Source organism: Chiloscyllium plagiosum, unplaced genomic scaffold, assembly GCF_037043375.1.
Source record: "Chiloscyllium plagiosum isolate Xiang-an unplaced genomic scaffold, Cpla_swu_hap1 HiC_scaffold_24, whole genome shotgun sequence".
NCBI lineage: Eukaryota > Metazoa > Chordata > Chondrichthyes > Orectolobiformes > Hemiscylliidae > Chiloscyllium > Chiloscyllium plagiosum.
Window position 1 is genome coordinate 53,759,154 of NW_028270162.1, and position 25,292 is coordinate 53,784,445.

The 25,292-nt window shown below is 41.5% G+C and overlaps 1 protein-coding gene across 4 annotated transcripts in view; it reads right to left on the bottom strand.

Moving 5' to 3' along the window:
• Positions 1-5,851: 5,851 nt before the first annotated feature.
• Positions 5,852-25,292, bottom strand: part of ypel1 (yippee-like 1) — a 45,831-nt gene continuing 26,390 nt past the window's right edge. For all 4 annotated transcript variants that reach the window (XM_043716080.2, XM_043716082.2, XM_043716078.2 and 1 more), the window contains 3 exons: positions 19,480-19,523; positions 8,947-9,055; positions 5,852-7,220 (listed from right to left, as the gene is read on the bottom strand). In XM_043716080.2, the coding sequence (XP_043572015.1) occupies positions 7,131-7,220; positions 8,947-9,055; positions 19,480-19,523 (243 nt within the window). In that variant the 3' untranslated portion in view covers positions 5,852-7,130. The remainder of the gene's footprint in view (positions 7,221-8,946; positions 9,056-19,479; positions 19,524-25,292) is intronic.

Consider the following 25,292-nt stretch of genomic DNA (forward strand, 5'->3'; position numbering starts at 1 on the left):
AAGGAAGCTGCTTAAAATGCGAGTCATTCAGAAGACTAGTATATTACACTGACAAACCCATGGAGACTCAAGTTCACATGGAGCAACAGGATTTGAAAATTGGTTTCAGTCTGTGTAATTGCTTGGATACTTTGGAGGCTCATCACAACTGCCATGAATCACATCTCATTATTTCCAGAGTTTGGTCATTTTCAGGTAAAATACTTTCATCAAAAAAATTAAAATGCAGAGCAATGTAGAAGCCATTTCAATCTGGCACTCTCTGCAAGAAGAACTTAGTGTAGTCATGCCCAGTGCCATTTGGACTTTATTGTCATCCAATTCTGGGCTCATTTTCTCTTAAACTCCTATTCAAATTCACAGCAAGTACTGTATCAGATAAGATATATTTAAACCATCTTTTTAAAATCAAGTGTCAGTTAAACCATTGATTGTAAAATGGGTTAAACTCAGCAACAGAAAAATCAAAACATCTATTGACGTATGTAGAGTAATTGTTGATACTGGCCTTGATATTCTATTTTAAGGTATTTTAGTTAATGAGACACTTATGTCAAGCAAACAACTTTCAGGGTCTTAAACACAAAGAAGAAATAACATGCATTTGTATAGCACCTTTCCAAATTTCAGGATCTCCCAAGCATGTCTTACATCCAATACACTTGTGGAATGAGATGTTGCACTTGCATATGGCAAGATTCCAAACAGCAATATGATCATGATTAGATGACCTGCTTTTCAGTGGTGTTGTCTCAGGGATACATTTTGGCCAATAAGTCAGAGCGATCTCAGCTTCAGTTTAAAATAACACCAGAGGATCATTGACAGCCATCCGAGTGGGGCTTCTGTTTAACAGGTAATTCAAAATACAGACTAGCAACAAGGGAAAATAAAGGTTTTAGTCAAATAACATAGCTCACAGGTTCCGTTTGGTCCTCCAGCTAGTTTGGCCATCTGTTATGAAAACTACACCTGATTTGGTACTTTTTGTCTTTGCATATCTGCACTCAGTTGCATCCATGACATAAGTCTACTTATAGAAGCCTCACTACCAAGATGAGCTGGTAACGAAAACAGAAATTCAAAATTTTTGATGATCCTTTTGCTTTCTGCCGGAAGCGGTCAATGATAAATGCAGCAGTCCATCAATTCCCAAGCGGAATCCAGGACTCAGGGACATTGCTCAAATGTTAGCACCATACCCATCAGGAGTGAATATCTACATGGGACAGTGGTAGAAGACTGGCACTTGTGATGAAATCAATTCCATTTTAGTCTACAGTCTGAAAGTTGTCACATGAGACTAACATTTAATATTCCAAGGATTGATACATCAATACTAGGCAGATTTGGCTAAGAATTCTGTTGGTCAGTTTTAATAGGTCACACAAGGGCCAAAGAGCAGTTAAAAATCAGAAAGGTAAGAGTAGGGAGTCTCCATGCAACAGTAGTACTATAGTTTGCTGGCTCCATGCAGTTGGGGCTCAAATCTGCCAGGACTCAGAAGCCAGAGATTCACTGGCCCCACGCTATTGGGCAGTTGGGGCTCCAGAACCCCTGCGGCAGTCATCACTTAAGTGAAGTTGAAAAGGGAGCCATCTTCTATAAAGCTAACAGAAAACACCTACAGCAGTTGTCTGTAAACTGAAGCTAGAGAGCTGGAAATACTGCCTGTAGCTAGATGCTACACAGTGTGGCCTTCCAAATCAAGTGGGAAGCTGGATTCTCCAAAGAGGCTGAGCAACTTTCTGGTGTGCAGTGGCTGGGACAGAGAGAGTTAGAACAGCTGCTGAGGCTAGGACTTCAGAGTAAAGCAGCTCAAATGCCTTGTGAAGAAAACTGTTTCAAAGAACATGAGACAGAGTTCTGAACAGATTGTTCAGAAAATTGTAGCATACTGATTCCATCATTTAACACTCAGTTTGTGGCATGTTTGACTGCAGCTTGTACATTAATTCACAGACTCAAGTAGCCAATAAATACAGAAATTACTGGAAAAGCTCAGCAGGTCTGGCAAAATCTAGAGGGAAATCCAATTCATGTTTTGGGTCCAGTGATCCTTCCTCAAACCAGCCAGAATTGGCATGAGTTGCAAACATTACAAAATTCAGGAGGAGAGAATTGACAAAGTAAAAATTGCTTTGTTTGTTCAAAACCATTGAATCTTGTGGCTTTGTTCCTTTAAAGAAGTTAAATCTAGCATTCTTTAAACAAAAAGCTATTAGTCCCAATCAGGATTACGACCAAATGTCAAGGTCTGGTTTGGGATCATAATTAACTTTCTTCTGAACACTACAGTTACTGATAAAAATTAATTAATTTTAAAAGATTTGAGCCAAATGGCAGGCAGGTAAATGGAGACAACTACAGATCAATGATCTTACTGATTAGCATAACAAAATTAAGGGGCTACACGATCCGGACTAGTTTCCATGATCTACATATGGATGGTCTTATAATGAGGAGACATTTCATCAGCCAGAGAGTGGTGGGCCTGTGATATTCACTGCCATGGAGTGCACTGGAGGCTGGGACATTAAATGTCTTCAAGGCAGAGGTTGATAAATTCTTGATCTCTCAAGGAATTAAGGGATATGGGGAGAATGTGTGCAAGTGGTGTTGAAATGCCAATCAGCCATGATTGAATGGCAGAGTGGACTCGATGGGCTGAATAGCCTTACTTCCACTCCTATTTCTTCTGGTCTTATGGAATTATACATGAAATAAAGTTCACTCCATTTTATACTGCAGCACCCAGATAAAACTCATGAATTTTCCTGTTTTGGATACATGTCCAGAGGACTACAAAACATTTGGTGAACATACTAGGTCATGGACAGCCTCTGCCTAATGAGAGATGGCTCATTGCACAAGAATATAAATGCTCCAATAGATTCTCAATTTTAACACCTGCTTAGGGGACTGCTTAGTAAATTGACTCAAATTAATCACATTTCATGTACATTTTATTCCTGAAATTTATCCTCTTCCCTCCTCTTTTGTAAATCTACCTCTTCAATCAAGCTTTGTGTCACCTCTCCTAATGCTGTCTATAGGATAGGGGTGAGTGAGTCCAGAACTAGAGGGCATAGGTTTAGGGCGAGTGGGGAAAGATATAAAAGAGATCTGCAGGGCAACGTTTTAACACAGAGTGGTACGTGTATGGAATGAGCTGCCAGAGGAAGTGGTGGAGGCTGGTACAATTGCAACATTTAAAAGGCACTTGGATGGGTATATGAATAGGAAGGGTTTGGAGGGATATGGGCCAGATACTGGCAGGTGGGACTAGATTGGGTTGGGATATCTGGTCGGCATGGATGGGTTGGACCGAAGGGTCTGCTTCCATGCTGTACATCTCTATGACTCTAAGTGCTTTGGAACATTTAAATACTACATCAATACAAGCAGTGAATAACTCTGCACTAACGCGAAGACCTTTATGGAGGTGGAGGCAGGTGGAGAAGTAGTCAAAACCAGATATAGAACAGGAATGCAAAACTTAAAAACTGCTAATCTGGGTTACACAACAGTCAATTTAATTGAGCCAAGCGGAGATTCCTTGCAACTAAAAATAGAAGACATTGACAATCACTGGAAAAAGACATTTTGTCAAAAGATGTGTGTCCCGAGACTTGGAATTTCTTGTTTTTGGCAGAAAGTGTAAGAGGAAACAACACTTTCCTGCATTAGGGAGTGCTGACTGATGGGCAAGTTAACTTGCCAAAGACATTGCCAGAAACAATGCAGCAGTTTGAGGATGACAGTTGAATTTTGAGACAAGCAGGTTGACTGATTGGTTAAGACATTTGTTGCTACGAGGAATGAACCAAATAGGCAACAAACATTCACCAAGTTGAAGCAGGCATAATCAGTTGACACGTTCTATCTGCAAAGAACAGAGCCCTGTGTATTAACATACATGGCTTCTAGAATGCAGGCAGCAAGAATATGTTGGAATAGACACTATGTGTACATGTTCATTCTGCCTGCGTACTGGAAGCTAATTAATACACAGATCCTGTTCTTTGCAGGCAGAAAGAACATGTACACATTGCACCTACTTCATCTCTATAAAATAGAGAACAGCCAGCCATTGCTGGTGCATTCCACAGGGCAATGTCTTGACCGAGCAGAGTCAATCAGGTTTTAAAACTGCGAAAGTGTTTAAATTGAAGTCAGTAAACATCCATTCTCCAAGTCAACACTCCTGCCAATCAGAATCCACTTACTAATCAATCAATCAGCACTCAAACAATACGGTTTGCCCTTTTAACTGATTATCTTTTATTTGAAAATGAATTGTCCTGATAAGTGGAAGACAAAACGCCTTTTCAATCATCAAGGTTTATATTTCCAAAGGACTGAATGCAAGATCTAGGGAGGTGAAAGAATAGGTTAATGTTTCAAATCTAACCATTCCACCTGGTAATGGCCAACAATTCCACTTAAACCCAATTGAGAGAGAAGCATTTGGAACATGTTGGAGAAGGGGAAGCTCCATTTCAAAGCAAGGTCCAAAAACAGCACACTGCCTTTAAACCTACATATCTGGCTCAGCATCTCATTCCATCCTCTGGTAAAATAAAAGCAGGAAGATTCACTAATGTTAGCAGAATCATCTTTCACTGCAGGGTGGAATATACTTCGCACGCAAGAAAAATCACAAATTAGCAAACAAAATTGCCAGGAATGTTTTAACTACAACTTCATATGTTTCTGATATGTAGGACAGTGCTGCCGTGGCATGAATGCCAGAGACACCTATCTGTGTGCCTCACACTCTTGCTAATGTCTCAACCACCATTGACAGACAGGTTGTGTCCTGGTGAAAGTCTTTATTTTAACTCCAGTACAATACAGTGAGTTGCTGCACAAAGTTGATGTAGTTTCAAGACAGATCAGCAAAGCAATGTATAGTCCCAATAGCTATAGGGGAGGGGGGGGGGGGGGGAGGGGGGGAAGAAAGCATTCAAATGTTTATTTCTCAAAAATTAAAAGAATTCAGGCATAAAAATCATTACATTTCTAATGCAGAACAAGCTTTAGAACTTGTAATATTATCAACCATTCTTGTAGAAAGCACACTTCTGACTGTCACGTTGCCCTCGCACTAATCAGTCACTACCGATCATTGCTCTTCAGAACACTGCACACATTCTGGACATATATTAACAACTCTAAAGCCTCAAATCTATACAGAACAAAAATCAGAGAACTATTGTTTTGATTTTGGGAAAGAAAAATACAAAAGTTTAAAAAGTGTTACCCAGTCTCTGAAGGCTAAACCAACAGATTTTACTTGGGATCGGCCAGCTCATGGGTGTCCCAGATTGATCCAGGAAGAGCTGCCTCCACTCCCCACCACCCCAGCCCCATAAATCAATTTTATTAAAAATAAAAGTTAAAAATGGAGAGAATTTCTCAAAAATAAAGGAAACGAACTTTTAAATCAGCTTACAAAGAGACAGTGTGTGTTATGGAAACAAAAGACAAGTTCCAGAGAACAAAAGTGCTCAGGCAGGGGAAGCAAAATTAACTTACCCAGTAAAAATATGTATAAAACCTTAAATATGCTTTTTCTTCTTCTAAATGTACAAAAAATGTTTTTTATATATAGGGAAACTGATTTAACAAGATTTTCCATCTGTAGTCTGCTTCAAGTATATAATTTCTGTAGTGTGACCCTGCTGGAAATTGGCTCAGTAACCAGACTGGCCCCATTTTTTCCCCTCCTTCAGCGGCGCTCATGTAACTGGGACCCATCCGCGAAGAGTTCCAAAATCATTGCACCGCACCAGGGAAACAGAATTCTGACAGCAAGAGTGCAGGCAAACAAAAAGTTACATTTAAGCAGTGATAGAAACACTTTATTTGATAGGAAATGAGAGCAATCTCACTTGTGACACTTTTTAAAATTTAAAAAAAAAGGAAAAACATCACAAAAGGAGGAATTTTTTTCTTTTCTAGACCTTCCTGTTAACACTGCACAAGAGACTTTTAGCAGCAGAGTGCACTGTTGCATGTAGTGAGCCCACACGACAAAAGAAAATGATTTAACCAGCAAACCATTGCACCCAAAAAAACTATCCACACTCCAATAGGGAATGGCCATCTGCCAAAAAAAAAAAGGATCATAACAGGAGAATGCAATAAAGGTAAAAATATATAATTATTTTAAAAGGAACAAAAACAAAGTTCTGGTAATGTGTCTAGTTATGAATCCCCATTTCCCAGGCATGTGCAAAGGAACTTCCTGCGTTCATTTAAAGTCATAACGGTCCAAAGACCGGGAGCTCAGCTCTACACTTAGAAAACGGATATCACATCCAGAAGACTTCTCTTTTTGTGCCCGGTTTTATCCAGTGCATTAGTGTACGGCAATACATGGAACCAGCCACATGTCTGTTCTTCAAAAATCAATTTCAGTGGTTCCTCTTTCTCCCCCAACTGTTCCCCATCAACACTGCAGCTGTTGAACACTAGATTCTTGCCTCCTGGACATCAGCCACAGTTTGGAAGTAACAGAAGAAATCAATTGCAAATAATGGGATTCAACTATCTCAATGCCACAACATTGTGACCATTATTCCAATCCCAAAACAACTGGTTTTTAAAAATAAAATTGCTACATTTATGGTGTATGATATATACACATATCCATTAATATACATGTATACACATACATAACTCCCTCCTCAACCCTCTCTATGCTGCTCAGCTCATCCAGTTGTCTAGTGTAAAAGCATGCACAGCTATAGAAGAGATACACAGTGGAGTTTAAAGAAAGGGAAGGGAGGACAGCCAAGTTCAGAAGTCACTTATAAAGCTACACTTCCCAAAAATAAAACTTCAATTATTCTTCTTTCACTCAAACTGTAAAGAGCGCAGGAAACAACAATTCCTCTATAGATGTCTACACAGTGTTTCACAGGAGAGAACACCAAACCTAGACAGAGAGATTAAAAAAAGCAAAAAGGGCTGACAAGAAGGCGACATCAATGGTTCAGCTGTAAGGTTTTTTTTTTAAAAAAGTCAAATGTTATTAAGCTGTCCCATAGCAGAGCATTTTCTGTCCATTAGATCAGCCTCATACAGTCCTAAAATAGCAGCAGGGGTCTGCAGCACGCTGGTCATTCCCACCCATTGTCTTTAATCATGTGGGCCAATTCAATAATGAATTTTCCTTCTTTATATTTCTGACTGCTCTCAAAGGCATGTTCCTGAAGAGAGAAAAAAAAAAGAAAGTGTCAGCAAGGAAGATGTGGTAAAATAAATGCATAACAGCTTATATATCCAAACATCTGAAATGACCAAAACAAAAAGGAGACTAAACAATAAAACATTAGCAAGATAGGCAATGTCAGAGTGATCAAGAGATCCTAAAAGGACCAGCGAGGAGTATGGTGAAATAAATAACCTAACATCTTGCCTCAGCCCATGCAAAACTGGTCACTGCATGCACGCGTGTCACTTTCTCTGGTTCAGAATGTTCCTCATCCCACAAGTGCAGTTCCTGGGTTCTGTCACTCCTGATTTCATTGTGCCCAGATTTATCAAAGAACAAGTGGCTCCTTACTAGGACATTTTGGTGTCAGTCTAGATCCATAATTAGTCATCTGGTCCTCTCAACTTTTTCACTAAGTCTATGCTTCTGACGTGCACTGCTCACCCATCTCTTTTGGGATTGGCCAGTGTTGGGATTGAAAAGGTTACCTAACATGATGTCCGACAGAACTAAGGACTCTTGATACCAGTCTCAAAACAGACTGGCGAATGCATTCTGATAACTAGATTTCTAAATCAGCCACTTGAAAAATAAACAAACAGTCATTCTCCCTGGCCACTGGGAGGGTGGAGGCAGAAAAGGATCCCTGATAGTACATGTTACTCATTAACTTGACCAGAAAACCACCTTCAGGTGACTGGATCAAGTGCACTTCTGTAAAGAAATTGCACTTGAAGATAGCGGACAATAATGCCTTAATTCCCAGGGTCCACACCATGTATGCAATTATGGCCTTGTCCTCAGGCAAAGTGAACCCCAGCGGACTGCCACTTCATTGCTGTTTATGAGGAATTCAATAATCCCTCTGCCTAGGCTGAGCAGCCTTTTGAAAGTCACTATAGCTGCCAGATGCAAAACTGAAATTGCTGTTTGATCATTTAAAAAAGAAACTGGATAGGAAATGCTGGGAATACTCAACAGATCAGACAGCTTACATGAAAGAATCACATTAACTATTTTTGCTCTTACCTACAGGTGCTGCCTGACCTGCTGAGTATTTCCAGCATTTGTTTAGACAAACATCACCAGGTCAGCCGTGTTCCCCCAGGATTAGAAAGCAAACAAGTGGGAAACCCGATCCTGCCTTTATTCAACAATCACTGGGCAGTATTCAAAAACAAAGTGAGCCAAAAAAGTGGCAGGGAATGAACATTTCCGAGTAAGTGTACCCGGAAAGAGACCGTTCCGAGACATATCTGAAGAGGAAGAGAAAAATGCACGAAGTCAACTCTTTACACAGCTAAAATTGGTCCACCACTGCAGGGAAGTAACAAGCTCCATCCTGCTGCTCTCTCAATGCAATCCACTTCTTAACAAGAGGGTGCAATTAGTCACTATCCCAACAGCCCAACCAAGGGCCATTGTAAAGACGGCCACCTAGAAGGACAGTACACTCCATAATGGGGCTAGGCATAGGAAAGATTGATCATGTTAGACAACCAGGTGACAACACTGTTTATATGATTCAGTGGCCCAATAACCTGCTCTGAACATTTAAAGTTTTAGTGCATTCTGAACATCTCCCACATCAAATTTGAATGAATGTGATCAGTCAGACGTGAAAAGGGGGGAGAATAAAAGGAGCCAAAGATTTCATCTCCACTGTCCCCCATGCGCATTCCCCAACACCAATGCAGAATAAGAGCTACAAGGAAACATACGTATTTCCATCCCAGAGTGGTTTTGCAGTTTTCACAGTAGATATCCGCTACAGCATGCAATCCTGTCAGCAGCACTCTCTCCTCAGCAGGGCCACAGCCCACATTCACCCTGCACAGAGAAAGATTAGGAGTAGTCAGTCTATTGCTTTTCACATAACAGACCATAAATAAATACTTTAGTAGAGCCAAAACATACCCATTGACTTCATATTGCATTATATTGCTGAGAAGCAAATTATTTGAGGGTGGCAAATGATTAAAGGCAAGGCTCATATTTACAGATTTTTAAGCAGAGAGATTAAAGGAGCAAACAATAATGGGTGATTTGGAGAACTAGAACAAGTCAATGTTAGAATTTCTAGAAACATTAGGGTTGGAGAGACACATAGGAAGTGAATAGGGACAGATTGAAAGAAAAAGATTTCAAATTAAATAAGAGGGGGGAACTGGGATGGTTTGGTGAAGACTAACATGATACAAATACAGCTGGATAAGTTTAACTGATAAAGTGAAGATGGTAGTAACGTCCCAGTATGGAGCAACCGCAGACAAGAGAAAGAAAGCATTGTTTATCTTTTAACTTTATTTTGCTAACTTATACCAAGAAGAACTAATATAGAACTTTTAGCTTTATTTCTATATTTTTCTACCAATCTATTTCAGCACCTAAGATTTGTACTTTGTACCCAAGATGGCACAATGTGTGGTGGCATTTTCCATTTTGCACTGTACTCCTGTACTTTTGAACTTGAGCACACGCGACAATAAAACCTAATTCTAGATTCAAAAAGAATCATGAAACAGCACCTCTCGGCTTTGATGGGGTAGACAAAAACTGGACATTATAGAACTTTGTGCACCCCAACCCAAAAGGGGATACAGGAAATCTTTGTCTTACTTCAGGTTAAGAGACCCACACTCAAATTGCCAGGTGTAATGTTTAAAACAAAAATAAACAGCATTCTGGAGAGGAACAAGAGAGGCAATTGTATTACTCTTGCTCCAAATATACAGCAAGGGAGGTCAGTCTCCATTCATTGCCTTACAGATTTTCAGTTCGTGCTGTGCAGAGTTTCCAGCGGCATGTTACATGGCTCTCCTGAAATTTAAGTGAGATGGGAGTGTGGAATTTAAACCAGCTCATTTTGCATCCCAAAGTACTAAATACACCTTGGAAAATCCTACTTCTCCACTGCTCGCCGCAATATTTTAAAGACAATGTACAAAATAGCACATTCTCAGAAATCTGGTCTGTAGTATTTGCACCACACGGTGTGCCATCGAGAAAGTGTGCTGCAGTAACTCACCAATGCACCTCCAAAACAGTGGCGTCTACCACCTGAAAGGGCAAGAGCAGCAAATGCATTGCAACCCCACCACCTGGAAGTTTCCTTCCAAACCACCTTGCCATTCTGAGTTGGAGCAAATCACCATTCCTTCACAGTCACAGAGCTAAAATTCTGAAACACCCTCTAACAACATTATGTGCGACCCTACACCACATGGATTGCAGAGATTGAAGGGGTCAGATCATTAGTTTCTCCATGACATATAGGGATGGGCAATAAATGCTGGACCAACCAGCAAAATCCACAACCCATCAAAAATTTAAAAACAAACAGTTTCACTATCACTTTTTTGTAATGAATTATGGACAACGTGTAATAGTTTACCCCTTTCCTATGATGCAGTCTTCGGTTACAAAGCTGCCAATCAACCATCTTAACGAACTCTTTATTCCTCTCTCTTTGCACCAAACTCTTCTTTCCTTCTAAGTTCTTGACGATGTTATCATTTCAAAGGCTCGTGGCTGTACCCAACTTTTTGGAAATTCACTTTACACTAAGGTACAGTGGCTCAGTGGTTAGCACTGCTGCCTCACCGCACCAGGGTCCCAAGTTTGATTCCAGCCTTGGGTAACTGGCTTTGTGGAGTTTGATTAGATTAGATTACTTTACAGTGTGGAAACAGGCCCTTCGGCCCAACAAGTCCACACCGACCCGCCGAAGCGCAAACCACCCATACCCCTACATTTACCCCTTACCTAACACTACGGACAATTTAACATGGCCAATTCACCTAACCTGCACATCTTTGGACTGTGGGAGGAAACCGGAGCACCCGGAGGAAACCCACGCAGACACGGGGAGAATGTGCAAACTCCACACAGTCAGTCGCCTGAGGCGGGAATTGAACCCGGGTCTCTGGCGCTGCGAGGCAGCAGTGCTAACCATTGTGCCACCGTGCCGCCCACGTTCTTCCAGTGTCTGCGTGGGTTTCCTTCGGGTACGCTGGTTTCCTCCCAGAGTCCAAAGGTGTGCAGGTCAAGTGAATTGGCCATGCTAAATTGCCCAGTGTTAGGTCAATTAGTCAGAGGGAAATGGGTCTGGGTGGGTTACTCTTCAGAGGGTCAGTGTGGACTGATTGGGCAGAAGGACCTGTTTCCACACTGTAGGGAAACTAATCTAATCTAGAAATAGGATTTCAGACACTGGTCAGAGTGCTAAAACAACCCTAATCAAAAGTCACAAGTGATATTTAAATGTCCAACTGTGACCAGTGTGAACTCTATCATTCTATGCTAAACTATCTGCATACATCAGCAACTTTGCATAGATTACAGGGAGTTTTTTTAAAACCTGTGATTCATAATTCTGACACACTTAAAAATGCCCCAAAGAAACAAACAAACAAAACAAAAACAAAAACAAAACAAAACCAAAACAAAATCACAAAAGCATTATTAAACTATATTTAACACAAAGCCACTAGATATTGGGATGGGGGAAAAGGAGGGTTGGCATGGCAAAAGCAGCAAGTTTAAACATTGTAACACAAATAATGGAGAGGTAGAATATAAGCTGAAAATGTGTTGCTGGAAAAGCGCAGCAGGTCAGGCAGCATCCAAGGAGCAGGAGAATCGACGTTTCGGGCGTGAGCCCTTCTTCAGGAATTAAGGGCTCATGCCCGAAACGTCGATTCTCCTGCTCCTTGGATGCTGCCTGACCTGCTGCGCTTTTCCAGCAACACCTTTTCAGCTCTGATCTCCAGCATCTGCAGTCCTCACTTTCTGCGGGTGGAATATAAGGCCTTGGTAAGTACAAGTTTGCGTATGTAATGAATTTATGATGCAGAATTTAGTAGCCAACAGCTAGATTACAACTTGTCGTACCCTCTTTTTATACAGTTAAATCACTTTTCCTCCTAACTGCAATTTGATATCACACGAGGGGACATTCTCACCTTTACAGAAAGGGAAATGGTTGAAAAGAGGCAGTGAGTGAGCCAGTGAAAAGGCATTGAGAGCAAGAACAAAACAGCACAGGAACAAGCCCTTCTCAGCTCTCCAAGCTTGTGCCGCCACATTTTGCCCTTCTATACCAAAACTCTCTTCACTTACAGGATCAATATCCCTCTATTCCCTTCCTATTCATGTGTTTGTTCAGGTGCTTCTTGAATATTGCTATTGTGTCTGTTTGCACCACATCCTCTGGCAACACGTTCCAGGCATTTACCGCCCTTTGTGAGAAAAATGTGCCTCGCACATCTCAAACCTCCATCCCCCCCTTGCACTAAGAACCCATGTCCCCTAGTAATTGACCCCTCCACCCTGGGAAAAACCCTCACTTTCCATTCTATCCATGCCATTCACAATCTTATAAACTTCTATCAGGTCATTGCCTAACCTCCTACATTCAGTGAAAATGAACCTGGTCTATCCAACCTTTCTTCATAGCTAAAATCTTCCATACCAGGCAACATCCTGGTTAACCTTTCCTGTACTCGCTCCAAAACATGCACATCCTTCTGGTAATGTGGTGACCAGAACTGTATGCAATATTCCAAGTCTGGCCTAACTAAAGCTCTAGAAAGCTGCAGCATAACTAACTTGTCTATCCTTATACCCTGTGCCCCTTCCAAAGGCAAACATGCCACAAATAAAATGGGTGAAAGCATTGTTGGTCTCAGACAAAAGGCCTTAAAATCTAAAAAGAGAAAGCTTCTAAAAATTAGAGCCTCTTCCAATATGAAATAAATGAATCTGTGTGGACATGTTACAATTTCAAAAAGACAAACCTGTAAAGTAGGGGTAAGATGGGAAATGTTAAACAAATGGAATAAAAACATTTTAATAAACAGCGGCACAGAGAAATAAAGGATGAAAACCAGGAAAATGAAGTTAAAAGCAGTCCCAAGCCAACTGCAGACTGAAAATGTAGTGAATGGTGACTAGAACAATTGCAATTTACCCAAAACACAGGGTCTTGTTTTATTTCCTGTCACATACAACCACAAGTTATAAACAGTCTGGGGAGTGGGATATCTTTGGTCTAGGTGGAGTGAAGTTGATGACTTCAGTCTTCCCAATATTTAGAGGAAATTTCTGCTCATTGCGTGCTAGACGTCCAACAAGCAGAGATAATTTAGAGACTGGGAGAAGTGGTAGTGAAGAAGATTGGATACTATTGATGTGTGGAAACTAACGCTTTTTCTTTTGGGTATTGTTGATGACACGCAGCATGGTAAGTATGAAGTAGAGGGGGGCCAAGGATGCATCCTTAGGTGGTGACGACCTGGAGGTAATACCGATAGACTAGATCAAATCCAGGTAAAGTCCCAACGTGGCAAATGGTGAAATTTAATTTCACATTTTAAAATAAAATTTAATTAAGACCCTAATGATGAGTCAGCCACATTGCTGTCTAATGTAATCTAATCTAATCTAATCAAGAGTCAGCCACATTGCTGTCTGTCTAGAGTCACCTTTAGGACAGACCAGGTAGGATGGCAGTTTCCTTCCCTAATGGACATTGAGAAAACCTATGTCCATTAGGGAAGGAAACTGCCATCCTACCTGGTCTGTCCTAAAGGTGACTCTAGACAGACAGCAATGTGGCCGACTCTTAATTAGATTAGATTAGATTAGATTACATTACAGTGTGGAAACAAGTCCACACCGACCCGCCGAAGCGAAACCCACCCATACCCCTACATTTACCCCTTACCTAACACTACGGGCAATTTAGTATGGCCAATTCACCTGACCCTGCACATCTTTAGACTGTGGGAGGAAACCGGAGCACCCGGAGGAAACCCACGCAGACACGGGGAGAACGTGCAAACTCCACACAGTCAGTCGCCTGAGGCGGGAATTGAACCCGGGTCTCTGGTGCTGTGAGGCAGCAGTGCTAACCACTGTGCCACCGTGCCGCCCAGTGGGTCATCAGGGATGACCTAGCCAGTAATATCCACATCCCACGAATGAATTTTAAAAACCAAATCTACAGAGCTGGAAGAGAAAAGTCATTGCAGGATTATCTGTCTGTGACCATGTAGTCAAAGAATACAACAAGGCAAATATACTTGCACCCAGCTGGATGAGTGTATGAGGTGTTCAGGAGGATAGTGTGGTCAACAACAGACAGGTGGAGAAGGGTTTGTTTACTACAATCACTGTCACATGTGGGATGTCATTTGTTACGTTAAATTGTTTCAGAACATGACATACATGGAAATAGGATTTTGGAGGGATTAAAACATCCAGGGTTTTGGGGGGTGGGGTGGGGGGTTGCAATTGTGACAGGTGCAAAAGGTTCAGTTAAAAAGATGTTTTGAAGTGGGGGGGGGGTCTGGTGAAGTGGAGGTGACAGGAAGGGTGTCATGGTAGACAGCTGTGATACTGGTAAAGTTGGAGAATGCAAACTGATATGAGGGTAGTATCATACTGTTCTTTCTCCCCACCACCACACCCGATCCACTAAATTAATGCATCAAGCCAGTTGTTTTGGGATAATCCTGCCTTACGGGTGCACAAAGTAACAGTAATGTGTATATTTGTGAATATCAGTAAGATACCTCCAGGTTATCACCTAAGGACACATCCTTGGCACCCCCCCCTTAACTTCACACTTACATACTGCCCCTCATCAACAATATCCAAAAAAAACCTTTAAATTATCACACAGCTTGTTGGGACACCTAGCACAGGATGAGCAGAAATTTCCTCTAAATATTGGGAAGAGGAAAGTCATCAACTTCTCTCCACCTAGACCAAAGACACCCAATCCCCAGAAACCAAGGTGGAACCGGACGTTTATAACTTGTGGTTGTATGTGACAAATTATGAATAGAGTCAACCCCATATCTGTGCTGTCAAAAGACCAATATTTTCCATTCCCCAGCGCTCCTGTCTCAATCATCACTCATGCCTTTGTTCTATTCAGGCTGACGTGCACTAGCTGGACTCCCATGTCCCACCCTCCACATACTTATGAAGCCTATATTAAGTTCTATTCACCCATTATTCCTGTATTTACTGGTCTGCAGTGGATGCCACTCAAGATACATCTCGTTTTGAGGTTACATCTTTTAATCCAAGTCAATAGCTTTAATGTTGACCCTTTCAACTTATTGGTGCTCCTTTCAATGCCGGTTCCTCTGCATCCCCAATTTTAATTGCTCCACCATATCCGTAATCTTTCAACTGCTAAAGTCTACCTCCTTTAAGACGTTCCTTAAAAATTGTTTGATAACAGACTGTTTTACTACATTTAAAGAGACGTTCTACAAATCCAAGTAGTCATTAAGTAATCTATGTTACAGTTACTTAAAATGCAGCACAAGTTTTGTTGTGGAACAGATTTAAAAAGTGATATGTCAAAAAATAAAATATATAAAGAGAAAGCAGAAAAACACTCAGCTGGATTATGTTGGATTTGAGAATGCAAACTAGTTCAAATGTGTTAAGGGGTGGGCAGAGGGAAAGAGAAGAAATAAGATTCCATATTTAACGTAAGTGCATTACCCCTGAGTGAATAGAATGTGGAGCTTGCTTGCACAAGGAGTGGTCAAGGTAAATAATACACATGCATAGACTGAAGTAGAAGTGAGATAAATACATGGACAAAGAAATGGAAGGTTATACTGACTAGGTTATATGAAGACAGATAGGAAGGGGCAGGGAATATGTATATATGAACCATAAAAGTAGACCATAAGCCATATTTATGTGCATAACTATGTAAATGCTAAAATTATAGCAATTTCTCATCATGAAGTTCTTGCATTCAGCGGTTTTAAAAATTTTCAATATATAATTTCAGTTGCATCACACTAACCTTTTGCTATAAATTCTGTGTCTTACGATCTTATATTCCACAATCACCTGATGAAGGAGCAGCGCTCTGAAAGCTAGTGCTTCCAAATAAACCTGTTGGACTATAACCTAGTGTTGAGAGATTTTTAGTTTTAAAAAGGCTGTCCTTTAGAGCTGCTGGAGACTGGTACAGATGGAAAGGATAGGACAGGACGGTCCTGTCTCAGCAACTTAACCGAATACGTATCGTTATCAGTTTGAAAGATGGTGGAAGCCCAGTTAAAAATAAAAACCTTTCTGGAACTCTTGATGATTACAATGAAATGGTCATGGGTACTGAGTTGGTGTCAGGACTTCTGGAAGGGTGTCAGAGTGGGTGGGGTGGGGGAAATAACTAACAAGGGGGAAGAAACTTAAGATAGTGCGCTGCAGACTAAGGTCAACATTTAACACCTATTCCTAATTGCCCTGAACTGAGATGATTGAGCAAGTGACTAAAAGGATACAAGACTGCAAGAATGTGTAATTTTAAAAGAAGGATGGGGGAGGAAGAAAAGGGAGAGTCGGTGAAATGAAGCCTAGATTCTGTCTCAATGCCCGTATTCACTCAAGAATGGCATTACAGCCAAACACAATCTTATTCTCATCAGATATCCACACACATACACATCTCAGCATAACCACTGAGAAGCAAATATTGAGGGGGCACTTGGCCCATTTAATCACCCTTCATTTCAAATCCCCAGCCCACAGGCATCAGCAGTTGCCAAAATATTTCTCCGTCTAGTGAACTTTAAACTTGCTCAGTACTCAAGATCTCCCTGATTTAAAACAGTCCAGCACTGAGTCACATTATTCCTCTCCATCAGAGAAAAAAACTTGTTGATAGATTAAAGAGATTTTATAGCATGGAAGAGGCCCTTCATCCTGCTGGGTCCACAACTGTCTATTATTCTAATCATTCCTTAAGCATTGGACCTGTGGCTTTGTATTCAGATAAGCACTTGCACACTACTCAAACATCTTGCGGATCCAATCTGTACCATATTTTGAGGCAGTGAATTCCAGACGCACAACCTTTGGGTGGGGAAAAAAAAAACAGGTCTTCAAATCCCTTTGAAACCTTTTGCTCCTCCCCTTCAAACTATGCCCATGGTCACTGATCTCTATCAAAAGGGGAAAGGTTCCCTTCTCCTCCCTCCCAAGTTGAAAGAACAGATGGCATTCCAATTCCACAAGAGGTTAACCAAATCACAGCATGGGATCAATTGCCTCGACTTGAGTTGTGGGACGGACACCATCACATTATGTAGTGACACCCATTGGCAAGGGGAGTGCAAAACTGACCATGGTACCTTCTGTAGCCAAACATCCTGCTGACACTGAAGCCAAACTGTTACACAAAGTACATTTTTGAAATCAAAAGGCAGCCAACATCAAGAACCATGAAAATGAGAAAGAAAAATTAGGTTAACTTCCAACTATTCTCCTCCTGTATAAGGGAGAAATTTCAAGACAACTGCTAGACTGAGAAAGTAGACAAGAACCACAGGGAGCTTTAAAGCACTTGGTAATCCAAAATAGAGACCAGCCCTTACATTTCTTCAGTTCAGTATGTAAAGAAGTGTGAAGCCTCTTCACCTTAGGTGAGTCAGCTCTATCCAAGGTCCATGACAGATTACATAATAGACTTTTCTATCTGCAATAATTCCACGTTCTTCCTAGATCATTCCCAAAATAAAAAATAAACAAGAAGTGACCTCATTAGCTCCACAATCACTTAGGAAAACCAACAATCTTATAATTCAATGTACCGTATATTCTCTCATTTGTTTACAGCTGTGTACAATGTTATCTTGTATTTCAACACTTTGGTGACGTACTAACAAAACCACACAAAAACACATTTTACAGAAACGGATTACTTTGCTTGCAGCAATTTTAACTGAAAATGTGTTGCTGGAAAAGCGCAGGTCAGGCAGCATCCAGGGAACAGGAGAATCGACGTTTCAGGCATAAGCCCTTCTTCAGGAAAGTACCCTCCCTTTCAAGTTCCTTTAGCTTGTCAAAAGGAAATACATTGCTCAAAGCCACTATACCTTACTGTATATAACCATTAATGCATACTTAGGAAGTCAACAAATCACACTCAGATATTCAAATAACTGGCTTGAAACTGAAATCGCTGGAATGACAGCAATTTTACACCAGAGAAAAGCTTCCCAAAGCCACATTGTATTCAAACTACTGGAGGAGCGGATTCTACTTTTGAAATATCTATTCTTTTCTTGAATAGACAAATGTGAGAAACTGGAAATATCCACAAGAATTAGAACCTCCAAAGTTAAAATACAAAAGCGTAGAACAGGGCTGGGCCAAGCAATATACATCAAGGTATGAAATTAGTGATCCATTTTGATTTAGTCCCCTCCTTCTCTCCCTACATCTGCCTTCACTTTTTCCTCACATAAGCGTTGCTCTAATCAGACTTTGCTCGTTAATGTTTCACTAGCCACATGGGTGTTTTCTTAGTGATGGAAAGCAAAGAATAAAGTTTTAGCACAGCCACAGGTGATTTGAGGAAATATTAAAGCACTACTGCAAAACCCAACGGAAAAAAACAAAGCCGGAGTCTCCTCACTTAAAAAAAACAAAAAGAAAAGTTGTAAGATTCACAAGCACTTCCAAATGACTGAATCACCCATACCATCAATCCAAAGACCAGCAAGTTGCCATTTAATCCTGAAATTTGTTTACACTGTTCTTAATACATTTCCTTCAAATGTTGAGCAAAATAAACAAAAACCTGGTAGGGTTCCTCAAACACTGAGGAAGAAATTGCAAGCACCCATAACGCAGCATCAGCAAATACTCTTCCATATCCAAAAGGCATAGGCCTTATTAATGGCAAGAGGAACTCCAACCCTACCTATGACATTCATCAAAATGTCTCACCCATAATTCTCCTACCTGACACCCAAAGATTCTGTAACCCAGCAGAAACTACCCTCCAAACCACACACTCCGGTATGGCCTCTCCCCAGTCCAATTTCTTATTCAGCAAACCAGACAACCAGAAACTGGTACCCTTTGCATAAGCAAGTCCTGATACGTAATGATAGAGTCCTACCCATTGCACATACAACAGCACCACTCCCAGTAAACTTAAAAAATCAAAGCAACAAGTTGGGTTCAAGCACAAAGCTTTAAAAGGTCTTTTAAAGGGACACCATTGAAGGGATTTCTGTTTTGACATATAATCAACAGACACTCCAACCATTTCATATTCTTGTGTAATGCAATTTTATGCCCCCCCCGCCACACACACACACACACACACACACACACACACGTATGTAAAAAAAACTGTCCCTCATCTCTAAGAACTTTCATATTTGAAACTTAATTTAAAAAATCACAAACAGAGCCACACTTACACGGAGTTGAACAGGTATGCACGTCCCTGGCTACCTTGGAACGACTGAAAAAGAAAAAAGATAAAGATTAACATGTTTGGGACCAGAAGGAACTAAAGACTTCAAACTGAATTCATCCTGTATAAAAATAGCTGAGCTCTAATTTCCACATTGGTTAGCATGTGGGTTCCACCCAAAAAGGCCTACTTTAAACCAAAAACCCTAATTAAGTACATGTTCAGACATACAAACTCAGAAGCTGGTCAGCAAAAGAGAAACCACCTATTTACTACAAAAACGATACTTTAAAAAAAGGAACTTGGTTTCAGTTTGATTTTTAAAAAAAAAAATGTCCTGTTCGGATTTAAAAGTTCTGACCATCTTAACCTCAATGATCCTTCATTCTTGGCCACCATTGGGATTATAGGATGTGGAGTGGGGAAACCGGGGAGTATGGCTTATGTATAGTCAAGCAACTAAGCACTGGAAACCAGTCAATATTAGAAACTCAGTTTCTGGAAGAGAAGGCAGATAACATTTCAGGAGTTATTATCTCTGCCTCAGGATACCCAGTGAGAAGTGCACTTGGAATCTTTTGACCTCTCTAGATGAGAGCACAAATACACCCAGTATGGTTTGACAGTGATGTCTGACCGAGGCTGAGTGCACAGTATTCCACAGTAATAGCTGCAAATCGTCACAAATAAGTTTAAAACATAAGCTCGAGCAACAGCAAGACAGAGCGAAAACTTAAAAAAAAACCGAGGCAAATAATAGGGATGGCTGATAAGCTGAGGGGTAGGGGGATAAATGCTGGGCAGGGCATTAACAAGAAGGGTGTGTGGTGGAAAATAGGTTGTATGGATTGCGCTCAGCAGAGCCAACACAGAACTGGGGGAGATAGCAAACATGGAGGAGGACACTCACGGTCTGAGATCATTAAATTTGCAGTGGGAGGGTTCTTCCAGACTAGTAGTGATTTGAAGAAGAATGTAGTGGCTCGATTAGTAAGTTTGTGGACAACAAAGATTGGAAGATTGCCAGCCAATACAGCAGAATATAGACTGGCTGGAGACTTGGGTGGAGAAATGGCATATTGAGTTTAAGAGGGACAAATGCATTTCGGAGACATATACAGTAAATGACAATCTTTAGTCGCATCCAAATACAGAAGCACCTAGGCATACATGTCCATAGTTTCCTGAAAGTGACAGCGCAAGTGAGTAAGATGGTTAAGGAAGCATATGACATGCTTGCTTTCAGTTGGGGCACAGAGTATAAAAATTGGCAAATTATGTTGGAAATGTATAGAACTTTACTTAGTCTACATTTGGAATAGTGTGTACAGTTCTGATCTCCAAACTACCAGGAACAACGTGGAGGTTTTGGAGAGAGTACAGAATCAGATTTACTAAGATGTTGCCTGGTTTGGAGGATATTGGCTATCAGGAGAGATTGGACAAACTTGGTTTGTTTTCACTTGTATGTCAAAGGATGAGGGCAATGTAATGGAAGTTTACAAAATTATGAGAGGCATCGATTGAATTGATAGTTGCAGTCTTTTTTCCAGGGTAGAAATGTCAATTACTAGGGGACATCAGTTTAAGGTTAAGAAGGGATAAGTTTAAAAAGGAGATGTTTAAAGGCAAGGTTTTTTTCAAAAGGTGGGTGCTAAGTGGCAGGAATACACTGCCTCAGGAGGTAGTGGAGACAATAGCAATGTTTTAAGAGGCAACTCAATAACTACATGAATAGGCAGGGGAGGGGATATGGACTGTATACAGGCAGAAGATTTAGAAACTGTCAGTGCAGTCTTGATGTGCTGAAGGGCCTGTTCCTGCCCTGTACTGTTCAATGTTCTTTGATATCCAGCCAGATGAGTGGAGCTTTAAGAGCGCTGCAGTCAGCCTGAGACAGAAAGCTAGCGTGGAAACCTGGTGTGCTAAAACGTGACAGGCAACTGGAAGCTCAAGATCATATTTTAGGGATGAGGATTGGATCAGGATGTCCCAGAGGGAATGGTCCCTGCAGAACTCCAACAAGGAACAGGAGGGAGGGGGATATTGTGCCAGTTGGTCACAGGAAGAGAGAGACGTATAATCTCAAAAACATCCACTATTTTCCCCTCAGAAAAGTCAAGGATTCCCAAGCAGTGTCCATATCAAACTCATTTCCTGCACTTCGGCCTTCACCCCTTCCCTTCCAACAACAATGTTATGGTGCCCCAGTTCTCACTTTTCGCCCCAAAGGATCATAAGCCACCACATTTCACCCTTCCACCAGGATACCAGCATCAGACGGTTCTGTCAGCATTCCACAAGGTATCCTGAGAGAACAGTCCCTGCACATCAAGACTGCACTGACAGTTTCTAAATCTTCACTCCCCACATCCCACGTCACTTACTCATGCACAATTGCAGAAGATGCAATGTTTGAATGTTTAACATCTCCCTCCTCACTATTCAAGACTACAAACATACCTTCCAGGTGAAGCAGCAATTTACCAGTACTTCAGTCTAGTTTACTGTATTCATTGCTCATAACATGGTCCCCTCTGCAGTGGTGAGAAGACGACAGGCTGGGCAACCACTTTAAGGAACACCTACCCTCTGCCTGTAAAATGACCCCGAGCTTCCAGCTGCCTGCCTTTGTCAATGCGTGTCTCTCTCAAGCCTGCTGCAATGCTCCTGCAAAGCTCAACACAAACTGAAGCAACACCACCTCATCTTCTACCTAGTTACCTTACAGGCTTCAGGACTCAACATTGAGTTTAACAATTTCACTTCTCCATGGGGATAGGTAACAAACATGCTCCAGGATCCTGTCTTGTATGAGCTGCTCCCAACACTGCCAACCCATTTTCCACCATTGACAGCTTCTCATTAACAGAGGAGAATAGTCACTTCTGTTGATTCTCCTGCTCCTCGATGCTGCCTGACCCACTGTGCTTTTCCAGCACCACACTCTCGACTCTGATCTCTAGCATCTGCAGTCCTCACTTTCTCCCAGCTTCTCATGAAACACACTGTCTAACATTTATCTCCTTCTCAATTGAAGGATAATATCATGGCTTGCCTGTTTATCTCCTCCCTCCCCCCCCAGTACTTAGTATGGATGCTGAAAATCTGAAGCAAAAACAAAATTTATAATTTGGTTCACCGTACTTCAAAAGTCCAACACACAACGGAGGAAGAGGACGAGAATTGGTTGCTTAAAAAGCCTGCATTGAAATCCACAGGCAACAGAATAATTGATTTCTTCTAATTTGTACTTATTTCCTATTACTCTTGGGAGAGCACGCGATCATTTTTAAGATGGCACTCACTGAATATTTGGCCACTAGATTCATCACATGCAGGTCCTCCAAAGTGCGAGACATTTGAAACGAATTAGATCTTGCTATATTAAATAATTCTAACAAGCATGAGCAATCAGAAATACAGTGGCCTGTACCATGGAACCACCTCCAGAATGATCAGATTTTCAACTCACTTTGTTATGGACAGCACATTGTACATTCCATTAATAAGTTGGCACAAGTACTTATTTGTTGCTGAAAATGTGCCAGAGTTGGTGAGGGAGTGTGAGGCAGACATTAGTCAGGAACAAAATCAACTGTGTGCAGCAAGCATTTCTGATTGGTCCCACATTACATAATCTTTCCATTACCAACAGGAAACCCACACCTCTTCTGGCAGTACAAGGTTACAGCTGGGAGAGTCCAGAACTTCTCTCCTGTACCATCATGTCAGCTAACCTAGAGGGATACTGCAGCTTTTCAGTGGTTCTATACTGCTTTATCATTCTCTGTGCTTCAGGATTGCAATGTTCATGACAGAGAACTATTTCAAATTATAACAAATTTGATGAACCGTATTGTTGAAGAGGAGTGTGTGAAACGGACTGGTAAGCTAGAGGAGATACATGTTAGGAAGGAAGATGTGTTGGACATTTTGAACAACTTGAGGATAGACAAGTCCCCTGGGCCTGATGGGATATATCCTAGGATTATGTGGGAAGCAAGAGAGGAAATTGCAGTACCGTTGGCAATGATCTTTTCATCTTCATTGTCAACGGGGGTGGTACCAGGGGACTGGAGAGTGGCGAATGTTGTGCCCCTGTTCAAAAAAGGGAATAGGGATAACCCCGGGAATTACAGGCCAGTTAGTCTTACTTCGGTGGTAGGTAAAGTAATGGAAAGGGTACTGAGGGATACGATTTATGAGTATCTGGAAAGGCACTGCTTGATTAGGGACAGCCAGCACGGATCTGTGAAGGGTAGGTCTTGCCTTACAAGTCTGATTGAATTCTTTGAGGAGGTGAACAAGCATGTGGATGAGGGTAGAGCAGTGGATGTAGTATACATGGATTTTAGTAAGGCATTTGATAAGGTTCCCCATGGTAGGCTTATGCGGAAAGTCAGGAGGCATGGAATAGAGGGAAATTTGGCCAATTGGATAGAAAACTGGCTAACCAGTCGAAGTCAGAGAGTGGTGGTAGATGGTAAATATTCAGCCTGGAGCCCAGTTACAAGTGGTGTTCCGCAGGGATAAGTTCTGGGTCCTCTGCTGTTCGTAATTTTTATTAATGACTTGGATGAGGGAGTCGAAGGGTGGGTCAGTAAATTTGCAGATGATACGAAGATTGGTGGAGTTGTGGATAGTGAGGAGGGCTGTTGTCGGCTGCAAAGGGACTTGGATATGATGCAGAGCTGGACTGAGGAGTGGCAGATGGAGTTCAACCCTGCCAAGTGTGAGGTTGTCCATTTTGGAAGGACAAATAAGAATGTGGAATACAGGGTTAACGGTAGGGTTCTTAGTGAGGTGGAGGAGCAGAGGGATCTTGGGGTCTATGTTCATAGGTCTTTGAAAGTTGCCACTCAGGTGGATAGAGCTTGTCAGAAGGCCTATGGGTGTATTAGCGTTCATTAGCAGAGGGATTGAATTTAAGAGTCGTGAAGTGATGTTGCAACTGTACAGGACTTTGGTTAGGTCACATTTGGAGTACTGTGTGCAGTTCTGGTCGCCTCACTTTAGGAAAGACGTGGAAGCTTTGGAGAGGGTGCCGAGAAGATTTACCAGGATGTTGCCTGGAATGGAGAATAGGTCGTACGAGGATAGGTTGAGTGCGCTAGGCCTTTTCTCATTGGAACGGCGAAGGATGAGGGGTGACTTAATAGAGGTTTATAAGATGATCAGAGGAATAGATAGAGTAGACAGTCAGAAACTTTTTCCCCCGGGTACAGCAGAGTGTTACAAGGGGACATAAATTTAAGATAAAGGGTGGAAGGTATAGGGGAGATGTCAGGGGTGGGTTCTTTACCCAGAGAGTGGTGGGGGCATGGAATGCGCTCCCTGTGGGAGTGGTAGAGTCAGAATCTTTGGTGACCTTTAAGCGGCAATTGGATAGGTACATGGATGGGTGCTTAAGCTAGGACAAATGTTCGGCACAACATCGTGGGCCAAAGGGCCTGTTCTGTGCTGTATTGTTCTATGTTCTATGTTCTAAAAGAATGTGGCTGAATGCTAACAGGAAACAAAATTAATAAAAACACTTTTTAAAGCAGCTAAATTTGGAAATTGTAGTGACTGGTACTATAGATCCATAGTTAGGTCACCGAGGACAAAAGCCAATGTTAGAGGTCAACCCATAACCAATTACAAGAATTACCCACCAGTTACACTGGAGAGAGTAATCCACTCCACTTGCTCAGTGACGGATGTACACCGGCAAAGAACACAAACTACTGTTGAGGTGCAATTTTAGGCCCATTCCACTTTGATGGCAAATATATAGGCCACATTGCAGGCAATCAGTAGCATGAACAGATGTCG